General features: G+C 42.3%; 1 protein-coding gene across 1 annotated transcript in view; it reads right to left on the reverse strand.

The window, feature by feature from the left end:
- Positions 1-18,026, reverse strand: part of LOC138282900 (GDP-L-fucose synthase-like) — an 84,819-nt gene that overhangs the window by 53,313 nt on the left and 13,480 nt on the right. Inside the window, exon 3 of the mRNA XM_069220911.1 lies at positions 10,601-10,715. Coding sequence (XP_069077012.1) covers positions 10,601-10,715 — 115 coding nt within the window. The remainder of the gene's footprint in view (positions 1-10,600; positions 10,716-18,026) is intronic.

Below are 18,026 nucleotides of genomic sequence, written 5' to 3' on the forward strand. Positions count from 1 at the left end.
AGAATTGGTGGATTCTGCCTCCCACCAGATGGGCACGCTAAAGAGGTACAGACGTCCCATCAAGGAACCGACTACCTTTCAATCCCATAGGTCGTACTGCATTATTTAAAATCATGTGCCTCCTCCTATTTATACATTATGTGCAAAAATCCTCTTCTAATCTCGCGGTGTGGTTCCGTTTCCTAATTTATAAACGTACCTCCTTTATGTGGGCCAGAAAGCCCCATCGCATGGCATTTACTACAGCGTGTGAAACTGACTTTGATATTGGACTGGGTGTGTCAGATGTCTATGCCTATTAATGGTGGCGCATTTAGTGGCCATAAATGAATGGTGTACGGGGGGGGTTGGGATGACCCAGCCTATCGCCTTGAAGGCTCTGATGGGCTCCTTGATCTATTCTACGGCAGGCGCATGGCCATATCCATCCACTGGGACCGCATCGAGATTACATAAAGCATTTTGCTTCAGCATGACACTATTATGACATGCCTTGCAACGTCCACAAGGAAAGAAACCTTGTAGATTATCTAAGTTGAGGGATAGTAGTAATATCCTTAGATCTTAAAATATCATGTAAACCTGGGAAAGTTACGCAAATCAATCAATTTATAACATGTAGTACTCCATTTGTGATCTATATACTTGAATGCCCATGTTTAAGATGGTATGTTGGCAGTACCAAACACAGTGTTAAGAAACGGGTTTTGGAACATATGCGAGCTATCACATCTATAGATGAACAGTACCTGGTAGCGAGGCACTTCAAAGATAAACACAATTCTGACTGCACTCTGTTATCCTATTTTGGTATTGAACATGTTCCTTCATATCACAGAGGAGGTAATAGAGAACTGACATTGAGGAAAAAAAGAGTCAAAATATATCCTAGATTTAGAGACTAAGATACCAAAAGGATTGAATACGGGTGAAGAACTGAACACCCATTTATATGATAATTAATGAGATAATGAAAGTGATATAAAGACACTTCAATCAAATTCCTTTTGCTTCAGTCTTTATTCTTTCATCTCTACTGCCTCAGCAACAGTTCTCCACACAGCTGCTCTTCTAGCTCCTCAACGTTCTACTGTCAACTCCAGCCCAATAACTGTCAGACTCTACCATTCTAAGGGGAAGGGGAGGTGGAACATACTACTTCTATCGGTGTAAATATTAAACTCCTATTAGGATAAACTTATTTATATAGAACAATATATATATAGCTTATTTAATTAAAACTGCGATACAACAGAAAGTCCAGATAGGTTCTTGTGAACGGGTGCGTCACACCCGAGGATTATTATTTTTTTTTTAGCCCTGGGAGACACGGAAGCTCTTCCGTGTCTCTCCTCGCATCTCCCGCCCCTTTGTGACGTCAGCGCGCCGCGAGGCACGCTGACGTTTCAATGTTGATTTCCCCATCGGAGCAGGAAGCAGCCTTGTGGCCGCTTCCTGCTCCGATGGGGAAAACGGCCACAAACGGCCTTCCCCACGTTCGGGAAGGCCTCGTAAGAAACACTTTCAGGTTTCCTGGCCCCCGACCGCAGCACAGCTGTGATCGGGGGCCAGGAAACAGTTTCAGGAAGGCCTCGTAAGAAAGGGGTGAGTCTCCTGATTACTTATTAGTAACAATAGATGTGGTCTCATTATATACTTCAATTTCACATCAAGTAGGGATTAATGCAGTGAAATTCTTTCTATGGCAAAAAAGTATTCATTTCCTAAAACACTCTGAGATGCTATTAGAAATGATAGAATTATGCCTCAATAACAACTTTTTTCTGTTTAACCATCAGATTTATAAACAAGTCTGCGGGACAGCGATGGGAGTATCCTTTTCTCCTAGCTATGCTAACCTCGCGATGGGATGGTGGGAGAAATGCATAGCTTGGAGTCAAGAGAACGACAAATATATGGATAAAGTGGTCATGTGGTTACGATATATAGATGACCTGCTCCTGATTTGGCCGGGAACTGTGGAAGAATTTGAGGAATTCTTTGTTATTTTGAGTAAAAATGATGTTGGATTACAATTTACATACAAGATAAGTGAGAGTTCAATTGAATTCCTAGATGTATCGGTGTATATTGTAGATGGAGAATTACAGACACATTATATAGGAAACCCACAGCAACCAATAGTATCCTGCATGGAACTAGCTTTCATCCCAGACCATTGATCAAAAGTATTCCCTATGGGGAGTTTATTCGCATTAAGAGAAATTGTTCAAATGAACAAGACATGAATGAGAAATTTGATGAGACCAGACAAAGATTCCTGAATAGGGGATACATATCAACATGGGTTAAACAGGGAGAGATGAAGGCAAGAAATAAGACCCGTGAGCAGGTGCTGATGAAAAGAAATGCATCAGATGGGTCTATGCGGGAAAAGAATGAGATTAGATTAATTCTTGACTATAGTAAGGAAAACCTACAAATTGTGAAAATATTGAAGAAATATTGGCACTTGATTCAAAAAGATAGTGACATTGGACAAAGAGTGGGTATCTGCCCCTCAATCACATATCGGAAAGCACCGTCTTTGAAAGATATGTTAGTGAGAAGTCACCTACTGATACCAAAATCTCCCAATTGGTTATCAGAGGGCAGTAAGGGCTTCTTTTGCTGCAAAAAATGCAAAGCATGTAGAATTGGATGGAATAAAAAAGCTGTAATAGATTACAGAGGCAGAGAAATTGAACTCAGAGCAAGAATCACATGTGAAACATCTTTTGTGGTATATGTGTTGGAATGTCAATGTGGTCTGAGGTATGTAGGGAGTACTGTATGCCCTTTAAGAAAGCGTATTTTGGAACGTTTAAGGGTGGTTTGTAATGAGGATACCACATATGCAATGACCAAACATTTAAAACCCTCACCCACAACTCGACTGGTTGTCCATGAAGTATTATGGTGTTACAACAATACAAAAACATGAACGGGCCGGCGACAGGGTTCAAAGATTAAGACGGTTGGAATCCAGATACATTATTAGGTTAAAGACTAAGATGCCATTTGGGATAAATTACGATGAGGAACTCTATTGTCATCTTTAAAACCTGGTTGTATAACATGGATTAATTCCCATTGTTAATGGAAAATTGAATGAGGTGTATTAATTGAATAAGTGAAATGGTAATTGGGAATTGAATCCCTACAGAGCAAAGGGGAAAGAGAAATTATTTGGAATAAAAATTGTTAACAACTATGGACATTGTTGACAGGGGATTGCAAGCAAAGTGTAAAGTGGTACAAAAAATAGTCTGGAATGATGAATAGAATAGCTGTTGTTATGTTCGGTCCATTTTGCTTCAATAGTATTGTTTATGTGCACTAAGTCTTTCTTTTCATTTATTTCTTAGTTTTGTTTGTATAAGAAACACACGTTAGGGTGTAATAGGCTTTGTGTTTGGCTTTAGAAGTAACACACATTGTATAGACTACATTTCCCAGAATGCCACTTAAGGGCATGGCTTAGAGGATTAGTATAAATAGTGCTTGTAATGGATTGGTTAATAACCGTGATCAAGACCATGAGGGTCGAAACGCGTTGGTGTTAGTTTGTTTGGGGTCCTGTCATGAAATAAAAGTAACCTGCTGTAATCCTGTGAGTGCCGCAATTTTGACTCAATTGTCAAACTGGTGTGAATATTATTGATCGGAATAGGTCCTTCCCATATGCAGGCACCGACATGTGAAGAGCGCGCCTTTTTGGATCTGTTGGAGTTGTTATATATATATATATTATATATATATATACATATACATATATATACACACACATATATATACATATATACATATACATATACATATACAGAGAGAGAGAGAGAGAGAGATATTTGCCACCAGTTGTCTTGCAGTTGCAGCTTGCGTCTTCAAAGCAATGCACATACTTCAACTGCCGCTTTTCAACTGTAGCTTTTAGGCAGCAATAAAAAAGTCAAGTAAGTTTTGTGATTATGTTTCTGCTACAAAAGGGTCAGACTTGTCTAGTGGCAGTTTTAGTGCCATAAAGAAGCGCAGAAGGTTTATATGCCTACTGCAAAGAGCAAATCTGTCTTTTATGTAAATAGCTGAGTACATTAGTAAAGTCAGCCATTACCTGCGCTATAATACAAATGAAATGTATGTGCGAGGTGGATTGCGGCTATGGAGAGATGAAGGGCACTTTTGCTGGGTGGTAATAAGGGAATCCAAGGAGGAGGGAGTGGGAGCACCAATAATGATTGTTGGACTGGGCGCAGGAGGTGCTAAAGACTGTGACGAATGGTATGTGACAAGGGGTTTTTTGAGTGTCTTGAAAGAACGTGCTGATTGAGGGAAGAAGCGCAGGTAAGGTGTCCTCTACTGTTGCACGTATCTCACACACACCATCGATTTTGTGACTGTCTACGTAGGCTAGTGTTTTAGAGCAACAGTTTAGCCAATAGCAGAGATGGCATCTTGATGGATGACTGCTGCCGTCACTCGGGTTATAGAGGACAGCTCTGACATAGGATCAGAGACTGAGACATCAGATACTGAGACAGCATCTGAGGGATAGGACAACAGCACAGACTCTGGGAGTGATTTTTCAGTCGTCCCATTCGATAACTCCTCTTTCAGTACATTATGAGGGAGGTGATGAGGACAGTCCTGCTGTCCCTTCGCAAGCAGTCTGTGCAACTGGGTAATAGTGGGTTAGCCCAACCCAGAGAGCAGATGAATGTGGCGGCAAGGAGAGGGAGAGAGAGTGAGGGAGAGAGGGGGAGAGAGGGGGGGAGAGAGAGAGAGAGAGAGAGAGCTCTCTTGGGAGCTCCCCAATTTAGTTCAGCCCCAAATTCTACCGCCCAAATCGTATTGTGGAGACATCAACATTATCTATCGCAAAACAAACTGGTTTTGTAAGGCAGGCACCTGTGTTTTTGGTCCTGGGTTCGGCGGCCATATAGAGAAACACACTAAACCCAAACATTTCTGGAAACTAGACATTCGGGGGGAGCCCACAGAGGTGTGACTTGTGTGGATTCCCAAAAGCTTTCTTACCCAGAATACCCTGCAAAGCTGAAATGTTGAATAAAAACTCTATTTTTCTCGCATTTCTGTCACACAAACTACAGGAATATGCTGGGATCCACAAAATTCCTACCACCCAGTGATTCCTCACCTGTCCTGATAAAAACACTACCCCACTTGAGTGCCTACACCTAGTGTCTGCGTCAGGAATGGATCACCCCAGGGTCAACAGCTGCCTCATGTAAGGACCAACATTGACCGTTGTGTGATCTATTCCTGTCGCGGGCACCAGGCCTACCCACACAAGTGAGGTACCATTTTTATCGGGAGACTTGGGGGAACACTGGGTGGAAGGAAATTTGTGGCTCCTCTCAGATTCCAGAACTTTCTGTCACCGAAATGAGAGGAAAAAGTGTTTTTTTGGCCAAATTTTGATGTTTGCAAAGGATTCTGGATAACAGAACCTGGTCAAAGCCCCACAAGTCACCCCATCTTGGATTCCCCTGGGTTTCTAGTTTTCAAAAATGCGCTGGTTTGCTAGGTTTCCCCAGGTGCCGGCTGAGCTAGAGGCCAAAATCCAGAGGTAGGCACTGTTTTCTATGAAAAAAGGTGATGTGTCCACGTTGTGTTTTGGGGCATTTCCTGTTGCGGGCGCTAGGCCTACCCACACAAGTGAGGTATAATTTTTATCGGGAGACTTGGGGGAACGCTGGGTGGAAGGAAAATCGTGGCTCCTCTCAGATTCCAGAACTTTCTGTCACCTAAATGTGAGGAAAACGTGTTTTTTTAACCACATTTTGAGGTTTGCAAAGGATTCTGGGTAACATAACCTGGTCAGAGCCCCACAAGTCACCCCATCTTGGATTCCCCTAGGTGTCTAGTTTTAAAAAATGCACAGGTTTGGTAGGTTTCCCTAGGTGCCGGCTGAGCTAGAGGCCAAAATCTACAGGTAGGCACATTGCAAAAAAAAACAGCGGTTTTCTGTCAAAAAATGGGATGTGTCCACGTTGTGTTTTCGGGTATTTCCTGTCGCGGGCGCTAGGCCTACCCACACAAGTGAGGTATCATTTTTATCGAGAGACTTGGGGAAACATAGAATAGCAAAACAAGTGTTATTGCCCCTTATCTTTCTCTACATTTTTTCCTTCCAAATATAAGAGAGCGTGTAAAAAAGACGTCTATTTGAGAAATGTCCTGCAATTCACATGCTAGTATGGGCACCCCGGAATTCAGAGATGTGCAAATAACCACTGCTCCTCAAAACCTTATCTTGAGCCCATTTTGAAAATGCAAAGGTCTTCTTGATACCTATTTTTCACTCTTCATATTTCAGCAAATGAATTGCTGTATACCCAGTATAGAATGAAAACCAACTGCAGGGTGCAGCTCATTTATTGGCTCTGGGTACCTAGGGTTCTTGATGAACCTACAAGCCCTTTATATCCCCGCAACCAGAAGTCCAGCAGACATAACGGTATATTGCTTTAAAAAATCTGACATCGCAGGAAAAAGTTACAGAGTAAAACATAAAGAAAAATGGCTGATGTTTCAATTTCAATATTGTTTTATTTCAGCTGTTATTTTCTGTAAGAAAACCTTGTAGGATCTACACAAATGACCCCTTGCTGAATTCAGAATTTTGTCTAGTTTTCAGAAATGTTTAGCTTTCCGGGATCCAGCATTGGTTTCACATCCATTCCTGTCACTAACTGGAAGGAGGCTGAAAGCACCAAAAATAGTGAAAATGGGGTATGTCCCAGTAAATGCCAAATTTGTGTTGAAAAATGTGATTTTCTGATTCAAGTCTGCCCGTTCCTGAAAGGTAGGAAGATGGTGATTTTAGCACCAGAAACCCTTTGTTGATGCCATTTTCAGGGGAAAAAAACACAAGCCTTCTTCGGCGGCCCTTTTTTCCCATTTTTTTTTGAAAAAACGAAATTTTCACTGTATTTTGGCTAATTTCTTGGCCTCCTCCAGGGGAAACCACAAACTCGGGGTACCATTAGAATCCCTAGGATGATGGGAAAAAAGGACGCAAATGTGGCGTGGATAGCTTATGTGGACAAAAAGTTATGAAGCCCTAAGCGCAAACTACCCCAAATAGCCAAAAAGGGCTCAGCACTGGGGGGGCACGGGGGGGCGGCCCAGCAGCTAAGGGGTTAATGGATTTTGGGTTGTTGTGAATCATCTGAGTGTACAAATAGTGGATTCTAGTGTGTTTAATTAAGCTTATGAATTATTTTTTTGCGTTTAGAAGATGACTTGATTTGTATATATGTGGTGGTTATTTATTTATATATTTTTTAAGATATAATGGGTCGGATGGAAAACTACTGAGCCCTGCTTGCCATCGCTTTCTCTATATTGCACGTTATTATTGGGTGATATTTCTTTGCAGATTCACGGATAAGAAAATGAATTTTATTCATATTGTTATGGTTAGTCTGTCCTATTATTATTGACCCTTAGTATAAATTTGCGAGTACATATGAATGTAAGGATCAGTACTGGGTCCTTTTGGGTTAGGAATTCTGCCTTAGAGGGTGTGTTTTTCATTGCTTGTCTTTATTTCCATTTGGGCTTGAATTGACGATATTTCATTATTTATATTATGGTCCAGTGGAGTATAAACTTTGTAATGTTACACTCCCCCCCCGCCACCCCCTTTTTGGACAATATATATTAACATTCATATATAAAGTACCAGGATATGATAATTGCAGTAGGTTTAACATTATGGGTCAGACAAGCTATTATTTTTGAATATGCAATGTGGTAGTGGTCTGTTTGTTTCTTTTAGTTATATGTTTTTGTCTCATCTCTAGGTCTATGAAATGATAGTATTTAGCAAATGCTTATTGGTGGTAATTATCACGTGACCAAGGCTGCTGTGTCAGTCGAAACGCATTGTGTTTGTGATTAAATTATTTTTCTTTTCTTTGAGCCCAGAGTGTGCGAACAGCATTCTTTTCTTTCGATAACACATATTATTATTATTATTATATATATATATATATATATATATATATATATATATATATCTATGTTATTACCTGAGCTAAAGAGCACAAAACTGCACCAATGGGTAATTAATTGAACACAGAGAGAGGGAGCTGGGGAGGGGCCCCAGACTGGAACACACAGTTCATGAACAGTGGATTAAAGGCTACATGGGTGAAATAGGCTTGCCATTAACAGAAGCAAGCAAGTCTAATCTGTGCCTGTGGCAAGAAAACAGGATGCCACTGGAGTTTGTAGGGTTGGTACAGGAACATTTGGTGGTGGGTGGGATTGATTGGGGGGGGGGGGCAGGCTGACCATGACATGAATACAGCAGTCTATCCCCATTTGGCCTGGAAGATTAAAGAGGCGGTGAATGTAATCCTGGACTATTAAATTATGGAAGGGGAAGGAATTGGGCCACGTGAACTTTAACTTCATTATTCTAAAAAGAAGCTAAAGTACTAATAAAAGAAGCTAAAGTACTATTTATGAACACATTTCTGCTCTAGTTCACACAATATGATAGTGTCTACACCCATGACTTATTCGCAAGTTTAATTGTGTCCGATGACTAATCGGCTTGGTCCTGTGGAGTTATCTTTCCTCAATTTGTGAGCTATTATATTCTGCACCTCTGTTGATTAGGTTGTTGCTTACTACTCTTGTTCATTTCCTCCGAGCATTTGTAAAGCGCTCTGATACCATCACGGGTCATGTTTGAGCTATAGAAACGTTTATAAATACATTTTTTAAAAAGTTAAAAAATGAAGTAAATAGAGGTGTTCACTTAGCATATGGAGGGGGGAGTGTATCGCAGACATGTCACCTGGCAGCCCCAATCTCACCAATGTAGGGGCAGGTGAGGGGACTGTGCTCAAAGGACAGGGAGCCTGTAAAGACCTCCAACACTCATGTATACGAAGGAGATGCGAGCAATGCCCGGGTTACTGAGTAGTGCACACAAGGGGCAAAAAGCTCATAATCCCTACTACTCCTCCATGTGCGTAGTAGTCCCTAATATGCACATGGAGGAGTAGCAATGAGGGAAGAGAAAAGTGGAGGGAAGGTGGGGGTGGAGAAACTTGGTTGGAAGGGAGAGAAATTGGGCAGAAAGGGTGATTAGCAAACAGGTCCACATGGGGAAGAAAAATCTGAAGAATGGCCCACACCATGCATACGGAGGGAGTTGTGGGATAGGTGTGCCCGTCTGGCCACACAGCTGACATGTGCTCACATGACAGGGAGCGCATAAAGAGGAGCTGCAATCACGGATACAGAGTAAGGTGAAGGGGTACTGGGCAGGAGTATGCACCAGATCAGACCTGCAGGAGGGGGCCAATACACTGCAGCCCCAGTCATGCTGGTACAGGTCACCAGGCAGATCATATAGCAGAGTGCATGTAAGAGCTACATTCACTACTCATCAGGAGGGTGGTGGGTGAGGAATGAGAAAACGGTGGACAAGGTTGGGGCACTCATAAAACAGCATACACAGCCACAAGCTGTCAGTCAAAGTCTGAACTAACCCACAATATTTGAGAGAGAAGGAGGCAGACGTTCTCCCCAAAGAGTAGGGTGAAATCAGAAGTCTTCAGTCTCCTTGCACCTCTTTCTGCAGCTCCTATGGAGAAGGGTGCAAACATGAGGCGTGGCAGCCGGTCCTCACTGGCTCTCGCGCATGCATTGGTGGACAGATTGTCATTGCATGAATCACCCCAGCCACGGAAGGAGTCAGGAATATCGCTTGTGCTTATCCCTCTTAACTTTGTCTTATTTTCCTTATTCTTTGTTGGAAGATGGAGATTACATTTCCCCTTAACTGCTGTAAGGGCAATGATGTGTTGAGCATCAATTCACAGTTTTTTCTTGATGGAACTCAATAAGGAGAATGGATTCTCTCGCTCTAGTTTGTTTGTTATACTGCAATGTGACTGGACTCAATAGGAGAAACTGGATGGCACAAGGCTGAAGTTGCTCCATTCCCATTAAATCGAAATTCAGATTCACCCATAAAATTAGCTGAACCACATCCTAAGCTACTTCCCTCAAACTAAACCCCACAAAGTGGCCAATCACCTCTGCTCAGAAAGAAGCATTTATCTCCAGTGCCATCTGCCTTCAGAAGTGGGCAACAATGTTCCTAACACCACAGATCTAAATCTACCCACTGTAGGAAGATTACTGTGGTGCGCTCACAAAGTTGTATGCCTAGCACAACTCAATAGAGACAGCATTGCAAAAAAAAAAAGTTAAACAAGGATTTAAATAAAAATGAAGCTAATTAACAGTGCAAAAGAAGAGAGAGGAAAAAACACATGGGTTGGAAAACCTTGTTCACTGGAATGAATGTATCTTTAAACCTCAAGCCAATAGAGTAGTAAAAGTAAATGCTTGATTTGTAAATGAATGAGCGCTGATGGCCAAAGCTCTGCTTGGAAGTCCAAGGTTTTGCAGTCTTCAAACCACCATAGGCCTCTTTAATCCACTACCTGATGCCTCTCCACCCTTATCTCACTTTAACAAGTTCCTGCTTTCTCCGAGTGCGGGGATCTTTCCCGTCATTATCCCAGCCTTGCAAAAGGTAAGCACTTACCCAGAAGTCCAGGTTGTACTTCATGTTCCCGAAGAGGCCGCCCACCATCGCAGCCAAGTGGATGACATGGGTGGGTTTGTGCTTGTCAAACAGTGCCTTGGTATCAGCTGCATTACTGGTGATGGACAAAAATAAAATACCATAGTCAGACTAGTAGCTACAAGGAACACTCATTTCCCAATTACATCCTCATAGGTGGTGCCCAAACATCAAACAGAAGTCCCAAGGAAGAAATCATGGCCTCTCTTAGGCCCACCCTTAAAGTAGTTATACAATCTTAAGCAATGACCAGAGGCCTGTGAGGTTTCCCAGATAATGACAAGAGGCTGTGAGGTTTCCAAGGTTTCGGTAGCTCATCCAGTGAGGAAGGTTATCTTCGGAGGGATGCCCCATAGCCGGAGTATGCCAACTTAGAGCTTAAGAACTTTGGAAGCCATGCTAACACTCAAAAAGCAAAGGGGACCTAGTTTCCCAAATAGCAATTGTTAATTCACTGCTTTCGTACCCTCAGCATGCGAGGCACACTGGCTTGTGCAAGGGGCCCTGCAGAAATGACTGATCCTTGTTAAGGATGAAACAGAAGACAAATGAATGCACAAACAGGTGCACAGGTGGTGAAGTAAACAAGCCCAGGGCACATGGACCCAAGTATCACACCCCCAAATAGGACTTCATGCTCAAGCCCAGGGGTTAAAATCAAATGGTGCAATCAGACAATGGGTTTGTTTTCTTATTGAGCAGCATTGACAATTCGCTAAGAAGTGGTTTAAATAGTAGCCAGGAATGTACATAGGTGAGGGACATGGAGTGGTTGCCATAGTTACGAATAATGGATGTTCTATAGATTTCTTTTTTTTATTAGTTGCTTGATTGTAATAGTGTGAAGACACACAAATAACACATTTAGTTAAGTAGTGCTTTTACATATCTCACTACCAGAATATTACAGGCTAAATATATACATATTTATAGCAGAGAGGGGACAGTAGTCAGTATTGTTTGGAGTTGAAAAGGTGACTTTTCAGACCTATTTTCAGCTCTCTTAATGAGGGAATAGCACATGTGTAGTGTAAGGAAGTTCCATTGCAAAGGGCCTAGAAGGTGGAAGTACCGGACTTTTGAGATGGCACTGGGTGGTCTGGGTTAACTAGAAGGTTGAGGTTGAAGGACCATAGGTAAGATAAACCCATGTGATGGAAGTCTGTAGGTGATTTTGAAGAACACCTATATGCTCTATGTACAGATTAAAAAGAGTGATGTTGAGTACAGAGCATTGTGGGAAACTCAATGAGAGGGCAACCACACTATAAAACAATTTGCCCCATTTTCACCTGCTATACCTGGTTAGACATATAAGAGGTGAGCACCCTCAATGCCAATGTTATACTTTGAGACTCCTCCTTAGAAAGGAATGATTTATAGTATTAAATGCTGTTGAGAGTTCAAGGACCACAAAGAGTAGGGAGCTGCCAGAGACGAGGATATGAAGTGTTTCAGCTACTACTTGAAACAGGAGAATTTCAGAGCAGCATCTCTCTCCAAACCCTAACTGGATATGGTTGAAAAGATCATTTTGAGCAATAAGCTGTGTATGTTGCATAGTAATGCAAATCACTAGCACTTTCGCCAAAACTGCAGCACTAAGACCGGATCAAAATTGTTGAAATCTGCTTTACCTGCTGTTTCTTCAGTACAGTGGAGACTTGCCCAATTTTAAAAATACTCTTCGGGAAGGAAAGAGGTTCACTAACTGTTTAAAGTAAGGCACAAGTTGGTATAATGTGTATCTGGTAATGTACTTCAGAATCAAGTCGTTTTAATGATTAGAAGGCTTACGTTTTCGAATAATTTTCAAAAGACCATTCTTTGAAAGCGTCAAATGTAAGTAATTTTGATTTGGTTTTGCATGTGAGATTTGAGATATTCCAGGAGTCTTCGAGGTGGGGAAGTGAAAGTTTGATGGTGTTGACTGGCGAAATCTTCAGCTTTGGGAGCAGCATTCTCAAACTCATTTGGGGTGTGAATGGACTTGTTTTATGCCTCAAAGTTGAAGAACTGTTTTGGGTGCTTCTTGGTGGTGATGACCAGAGATTTAAGGTAGCTGGGCTAAGTCTTGAAGATATTTTCCAAGTAATACCTCCTTCTCGAAGCCATATGGTTTTATAAGTTGATGAGAAAGGCATCTGTTCCCACTTGTTTTCCAGGATTGATAATCACTTTCTTTCATTAAAGAGGTCACTTGAGGAGGGGTGTTGCCAAGATGGCGACCGCGTCGGACGCTAATTAGAAAGCTCTGGGCTAGGCCCAGTAAAATATCATGTTTACCGTAGCAGAAGGGTCCCGCTGTTGCAGTGTGGAGACCCAAAGCGCCCAGGGAGGCTACCTATGTAATTTGCTTGAATCAGCAGCACAGAGGGCCGCACAGTGGGACTCGTCAGACCTCGGGCCAACGACACACTGAGCGAGGCAGTACAGGCCCCACAGTCCGTAGGTGGTGCCCGGCCCGGCTGAGCCCCGAGTGTGTCGGTGGGGAACCGATGGATACTTGGTAAAGCGGGACCAGACCATCGCAAGACAGTGGTGGGTGTGCAGGCGGCGTGGGATCAACGCCCGACCATCCATGGTTTGGAAGGGGACCACGTGAGGAACCACAGGATACGCTTGCCGCAGCAGGCGGATCGCGATCCAACCAAGACCGTATGGATCCATTGGTGCTCATTTGAGGACGAAAGACAAGGCGAGATGAGCTTCGCAATCGCTTTCAGCCGCAGCGGCTCACTGGGGGCATATAGAAAGCACAAGGAATGAGAGGAGGCCATTGACCATGTGGCAAAGACTTGCGGGTGGTAGTAGTGAGACCCCGGAGCAATGGCAAACGAACAGGGAGTGTCTGGTGTGCTGGTAAAGACTGCATTGACAACCAGGAAGATACGGCAGCGCCCAGAGAGGGTGAGGTGGTCTAGCCCAGAGAGCCTTCACAACGTGGGGCATTGGAGGAGGGGAGCACCTTAGTCCCTTTAGACATTTGGCGAACACCCTGCCTGATGGGAATGACTTGATAGGCGGTAACTACCAGTGCTGTTTGGGTTTTACAGTCAGCGCACCCAGAGGTGGCTAAGGGGCTCAATTGACTATTAAGGTGTGACTGTGTAGGGTAGTTCTTCCTTCGCTACGCCCATATTGGGGGAGGGAGCTCCCTTTAGGACGACTTGGATGTGGTGGTGAAGTGGCGGTCACCCTCCCCCACCTGTAACGCCATGGGAAAGACGTCCCACCAAAACAGCGGGAGACGCAGCACTGCCAGATGATGTCTCCACATCAGAACTACCCCCACACTTGGATAACTTTCGGCATCTTGAATCCACACTCAACAGCCACTCCAAGAAGATCCTACATGCTATACTAGACACCTAAACCTCGCTAGAGGCCAAAATTTACTCAATGTCCTTGGACGTGTTTTGCCGTCCACATTCCCCGAGTACCCTTGATCTGGATACTCCCCCTTCACTACCAATCGCAGAGAATTCTTCCTGCCACAACATACAGTCCCACAAATTTTATGTTTTTCACATGATGGTTATGTTTACTGTTTGTGAAAGATGATTATAAGCTTGTGTCACGAGACAGCCTTTGAAAGAAGACTGGCTATACACTGTCTAGTTATATGCGGCTCGGTGCCGTTAGCGATAATGATGGATTGTTCATTGAAGTGTTCTAAAGTAAAGACTCGAATATCATTGATAAACTAATAAACATAAAAAAAGGGGTCACTTGAGAACCAGTGAGAAGAATATTTAAGCCTTTTTTCCTTTATGTTTGCGAGGACCAAAATTGTTGGAAACTTCAAAACACATAATTAAGGTTGCAGGTGTTTTTTTTGTTTGTTTGTTTGACCATTGCTTTCATGTGATTGTGGACTATTGAGAATGAGATCAAATTATTATCCAACCAGTTTAAAGGTTCTGTGTGATGTTGTTATGATCCACTTCTTTAGGGGCGAAAAAAATCATAAGCAGTCTGTGACCATTTTCAGCTGGAAGAGGCATGTGGGAAAGAGTTTCATCAGGTATTAAGGCTGCATCCAACCCAGGAGGATTATGATTGCAGCGTTCAAGAGACTGTACATCGTCTTTATAGATGAGGAAGTATTATGATTATGTTTTTTTTTTCTATGCTAGGTATTCCTCGTTTAGCTTACACAGGTTACCTGCATTTCTTTTGTCATTTTTCTTTGAAACAGTAAACAAGAATGCTTGAATATATTCATAATATTTGATATGAGCTAACTTTTCAGTTCTAAGTAATTGTTATTAAGCTGTGAACAAAGTTTCATGTAAAAATTATATTTGTATGTTGTTTATTGTTATTTCTCAAAGAACACAGGCTTGTAAAATGAAAACAAGAGGGTATCAGGCCACTTTCTGCTAATTGTTTACCTTGAAAGATTCAATAACAACTAAATGTAAAATAAACTAAACACATTGTGTGAAGGGCTAGAGAGGAACTTTGTGCACTTCGTATCACCTAGTTTGGCTGAAGGCTAACGAAAAGGCACTCAGCCTTCTCTTTCTGAGCTTATCAGTCCAGCTGCCAGCACAAGATGAGAATAGCAGGCTCTATTATTATATTGAATATAAAGCCTTATTGCCCAATAAGGTATGCGGGCATGAACCGCCTCCAAGACTCAAATTAGCTGTTCCTTTTGGTGTTAAGAAAAGCTCAGTAAAAAAAGAACGGGGTGGATTGTTAAAAGGTTATACAGTAAATATGTTGGAGTATTTGTTGCTGTTTGTAATTTTAGTATACGTTGTAGCTACCATTCTGTTTATCATTATTGTAGTGTCAATTTATAGAAGTTAAGATTTTGACTTTTAAATAACATCCTTAAAATATATATGTTAATTCCTAGTGCTCTTAAGTGTGTTATTCCTTAATGAAAGAAGGTTTAGAATCCACTTACTGTCACAGTAATATCTTATGAAATTGATCATTACCTGGAACATCTCACTCAAATTTTGCTCAGTGGATTGATGGGTGGCATTAACAAAGGTTGGCAGAGAAAGGGGTTCTGAGAGGGTGAAGGAAAGGGCAAGGTGAAATCATACTTGTAGCCACGTTACAAGAGTGTCCTGGGCTGAGATAGAGTTTAAGACAATGGATGACAGTAAAAGTGCTGTCAGGAAATGTTTTGTGATGCATGAAAGGGGATGGGGAGGCAAACGAGGCCAGATTACAGTTGGAGGAAGCATAATTCACAAGGAGAGTTCTGATTATTGTTTGGAAATGTATGTGCGTGCTGAGAGGAACAACAGGTACATGAAAGCGGTGGTATGTGCATGTGCAGTCTACCTAAGAGCAGTATGATTAACAATGGGGGACGCTTACCACCTGGAACTGTAACAAGTCCGAAAGCAACCATGAAGAGTAATGAAATAGACAGGATTGGCAGTGAGGTGGAATGCCACATTAGCAAAAGTGGCCTACAGTACTGAAAGCAGGATAAGTGAGAGCAAGCAACAAAGTAAAACCAAGAGAGTTGAAGATAAAGCGAGTGGCATGGTAGAAAAACCAGTAACACTTCTATCTTGTACTGATTCAAGGCAGTGGAACAACTTGCGTATCTAAACACTCCCCTGAATAGCTCAGAACCCACGAACTGAGCCACATACATAGTGCCATTCAATGACAATCCAGAACTAACCCAGAGCATTGTCTAACAACTATTTGCCATTGAACCGGTCTTGATCCTGGATATCTATCCTCTTATATACAAGGGCAGGAAAGGTCCAGGGTATGCCTATGTAGTTTAGAAATATGAGCAAAAATGCAAAGTTATAAACCTACCCCCAGATCCTGCCCTGTGTCAGGCACTGCTGTGCCACGTACCTGCCGCCCCACTGATAATGAACTGTCTAGTCAGGCTCTTGAGCTTCCAGCTGGATGTGTGTCTCATGTTCAGAGATTTAGGGTGAAGATATCAATTTTATTCATGCTGTTCTTGGTTCAGTGATTATCTCAGTTTTAACACTACTCGCTGTAGAAAGTAACTGGAAATCCATAATCTGTCCGAGTTAAATCTGTCGTCATCTGTCCAAAATTGCTGTTGTCAAGTATACCAATATGAAGTGTATCTTCCTCTGTGGATGCCCAGGTTTTTTTGGATTAAGCTCACTGTAGGCTTGTGAATATCAAGCATTCTTAGAAGAACTCAAAAAATGTGTCACCTGTTATGGATGACTATAATGTAAAGCTTGGGCTTTCTCCCTGAAATTAAGGGCGCAGATATGTTTATGCAATGCCATAGCATCTTACCAGAACAATTAAACGACGGAACACTCACAATATAGAAGGCAAGCCTAAACTCTGTTGTCGGTCCATTAAAAGACGAGCAGTAGAGGACTGCTTGACCTCATGGCGCCTTGAGACCCCCGGGTAATAAGCTGTGCTATATAAATGCCAATTGATTGATTAATACACTACTTTGGATGTTTAATCCAAAACATTATTTAGTGTACAGAGCTGAACATGGCCTGGACAGCTGTGTGCGCGTGGGGTGGGGCGCAAATTTACTGAGTAATTTTATAATAGTGTACATTCCTCCCCATGATACAGGCTTTGTGCCGTAGAACAGTGGTTCCCAACCTTTTGACTTCTGTGGACCCCCACTTTATCATTACTGGTGCCTGGGGACCCCCACTGAAATTTTATTGGATTACGGGGACCACCGCCCCCCCACCAAGTCATTATTGGATGCTGGGGACCTAATCTATTAATATTATTTCATTTTCTAAGCAGTCGCAAACCCTCTGAGGAGGCTTCGCGGACCCCAGGGGTCCCCCGACCACAGGTTGGGAACCGCTGCGTAGAATGCTTTCAACAACAATGGACGGTGTTTCTCCCTGAGTAACATTTGCCTTTCTTACCTGAAGATAGGAGTTTAAATCACTGATCAAACTTAACTCCTGCCTTGAAAGTGTACTTGATCAGGTATCTCTCTAGCTTTCCACTGTCTCATCTAAGGAGACAGACCAACAGATACTAAAATGTTTCTTGGTTTGGTGAAGATGATCATAAACTAGCGAAAATGATGGACCATCCAAGTAGACTATGGCCAGTACAGCATTCGTGTAGTTGTTGAGATTTAGGACAGACGACTGTGCAATGCACTTTAAGCAGAACTATTGAAACAAGTATGAGAAGGATGACACATAGTAATAGACAGGAAACAGGACAGGGAAAGGAGAAGAGAGCCTTCTTGTGGGAAGTTGGATGACACTGCATAATGCCAGAGGCTTGATTAAGTCCTTAACTCAAGTCCTATGCTAGTACATTTTCACTTAGACAAGTTGGATCAGCTAATCCAACATCATTTCCACACTTTCAATTAGGACTCTTCAGAAAACTAGCACTAGTTAAGTAACAGATA

Source organism: Pleurodeles waltl, chromosome 2_2 (assembly GCF_031143425.1).
Source record: "Pleurodeles waltl isolate 20211129_DDA chromosome 2_2, aPleWal1.hap1.20221129, whole genome shotgun sequence".
Classification (NCBI taxonomy): Eukaryota; Metazoa; Chordata; class Amphibia; order Caudata; family Salamandridae; genus Pleurodeles; species Pleurodeles waltl.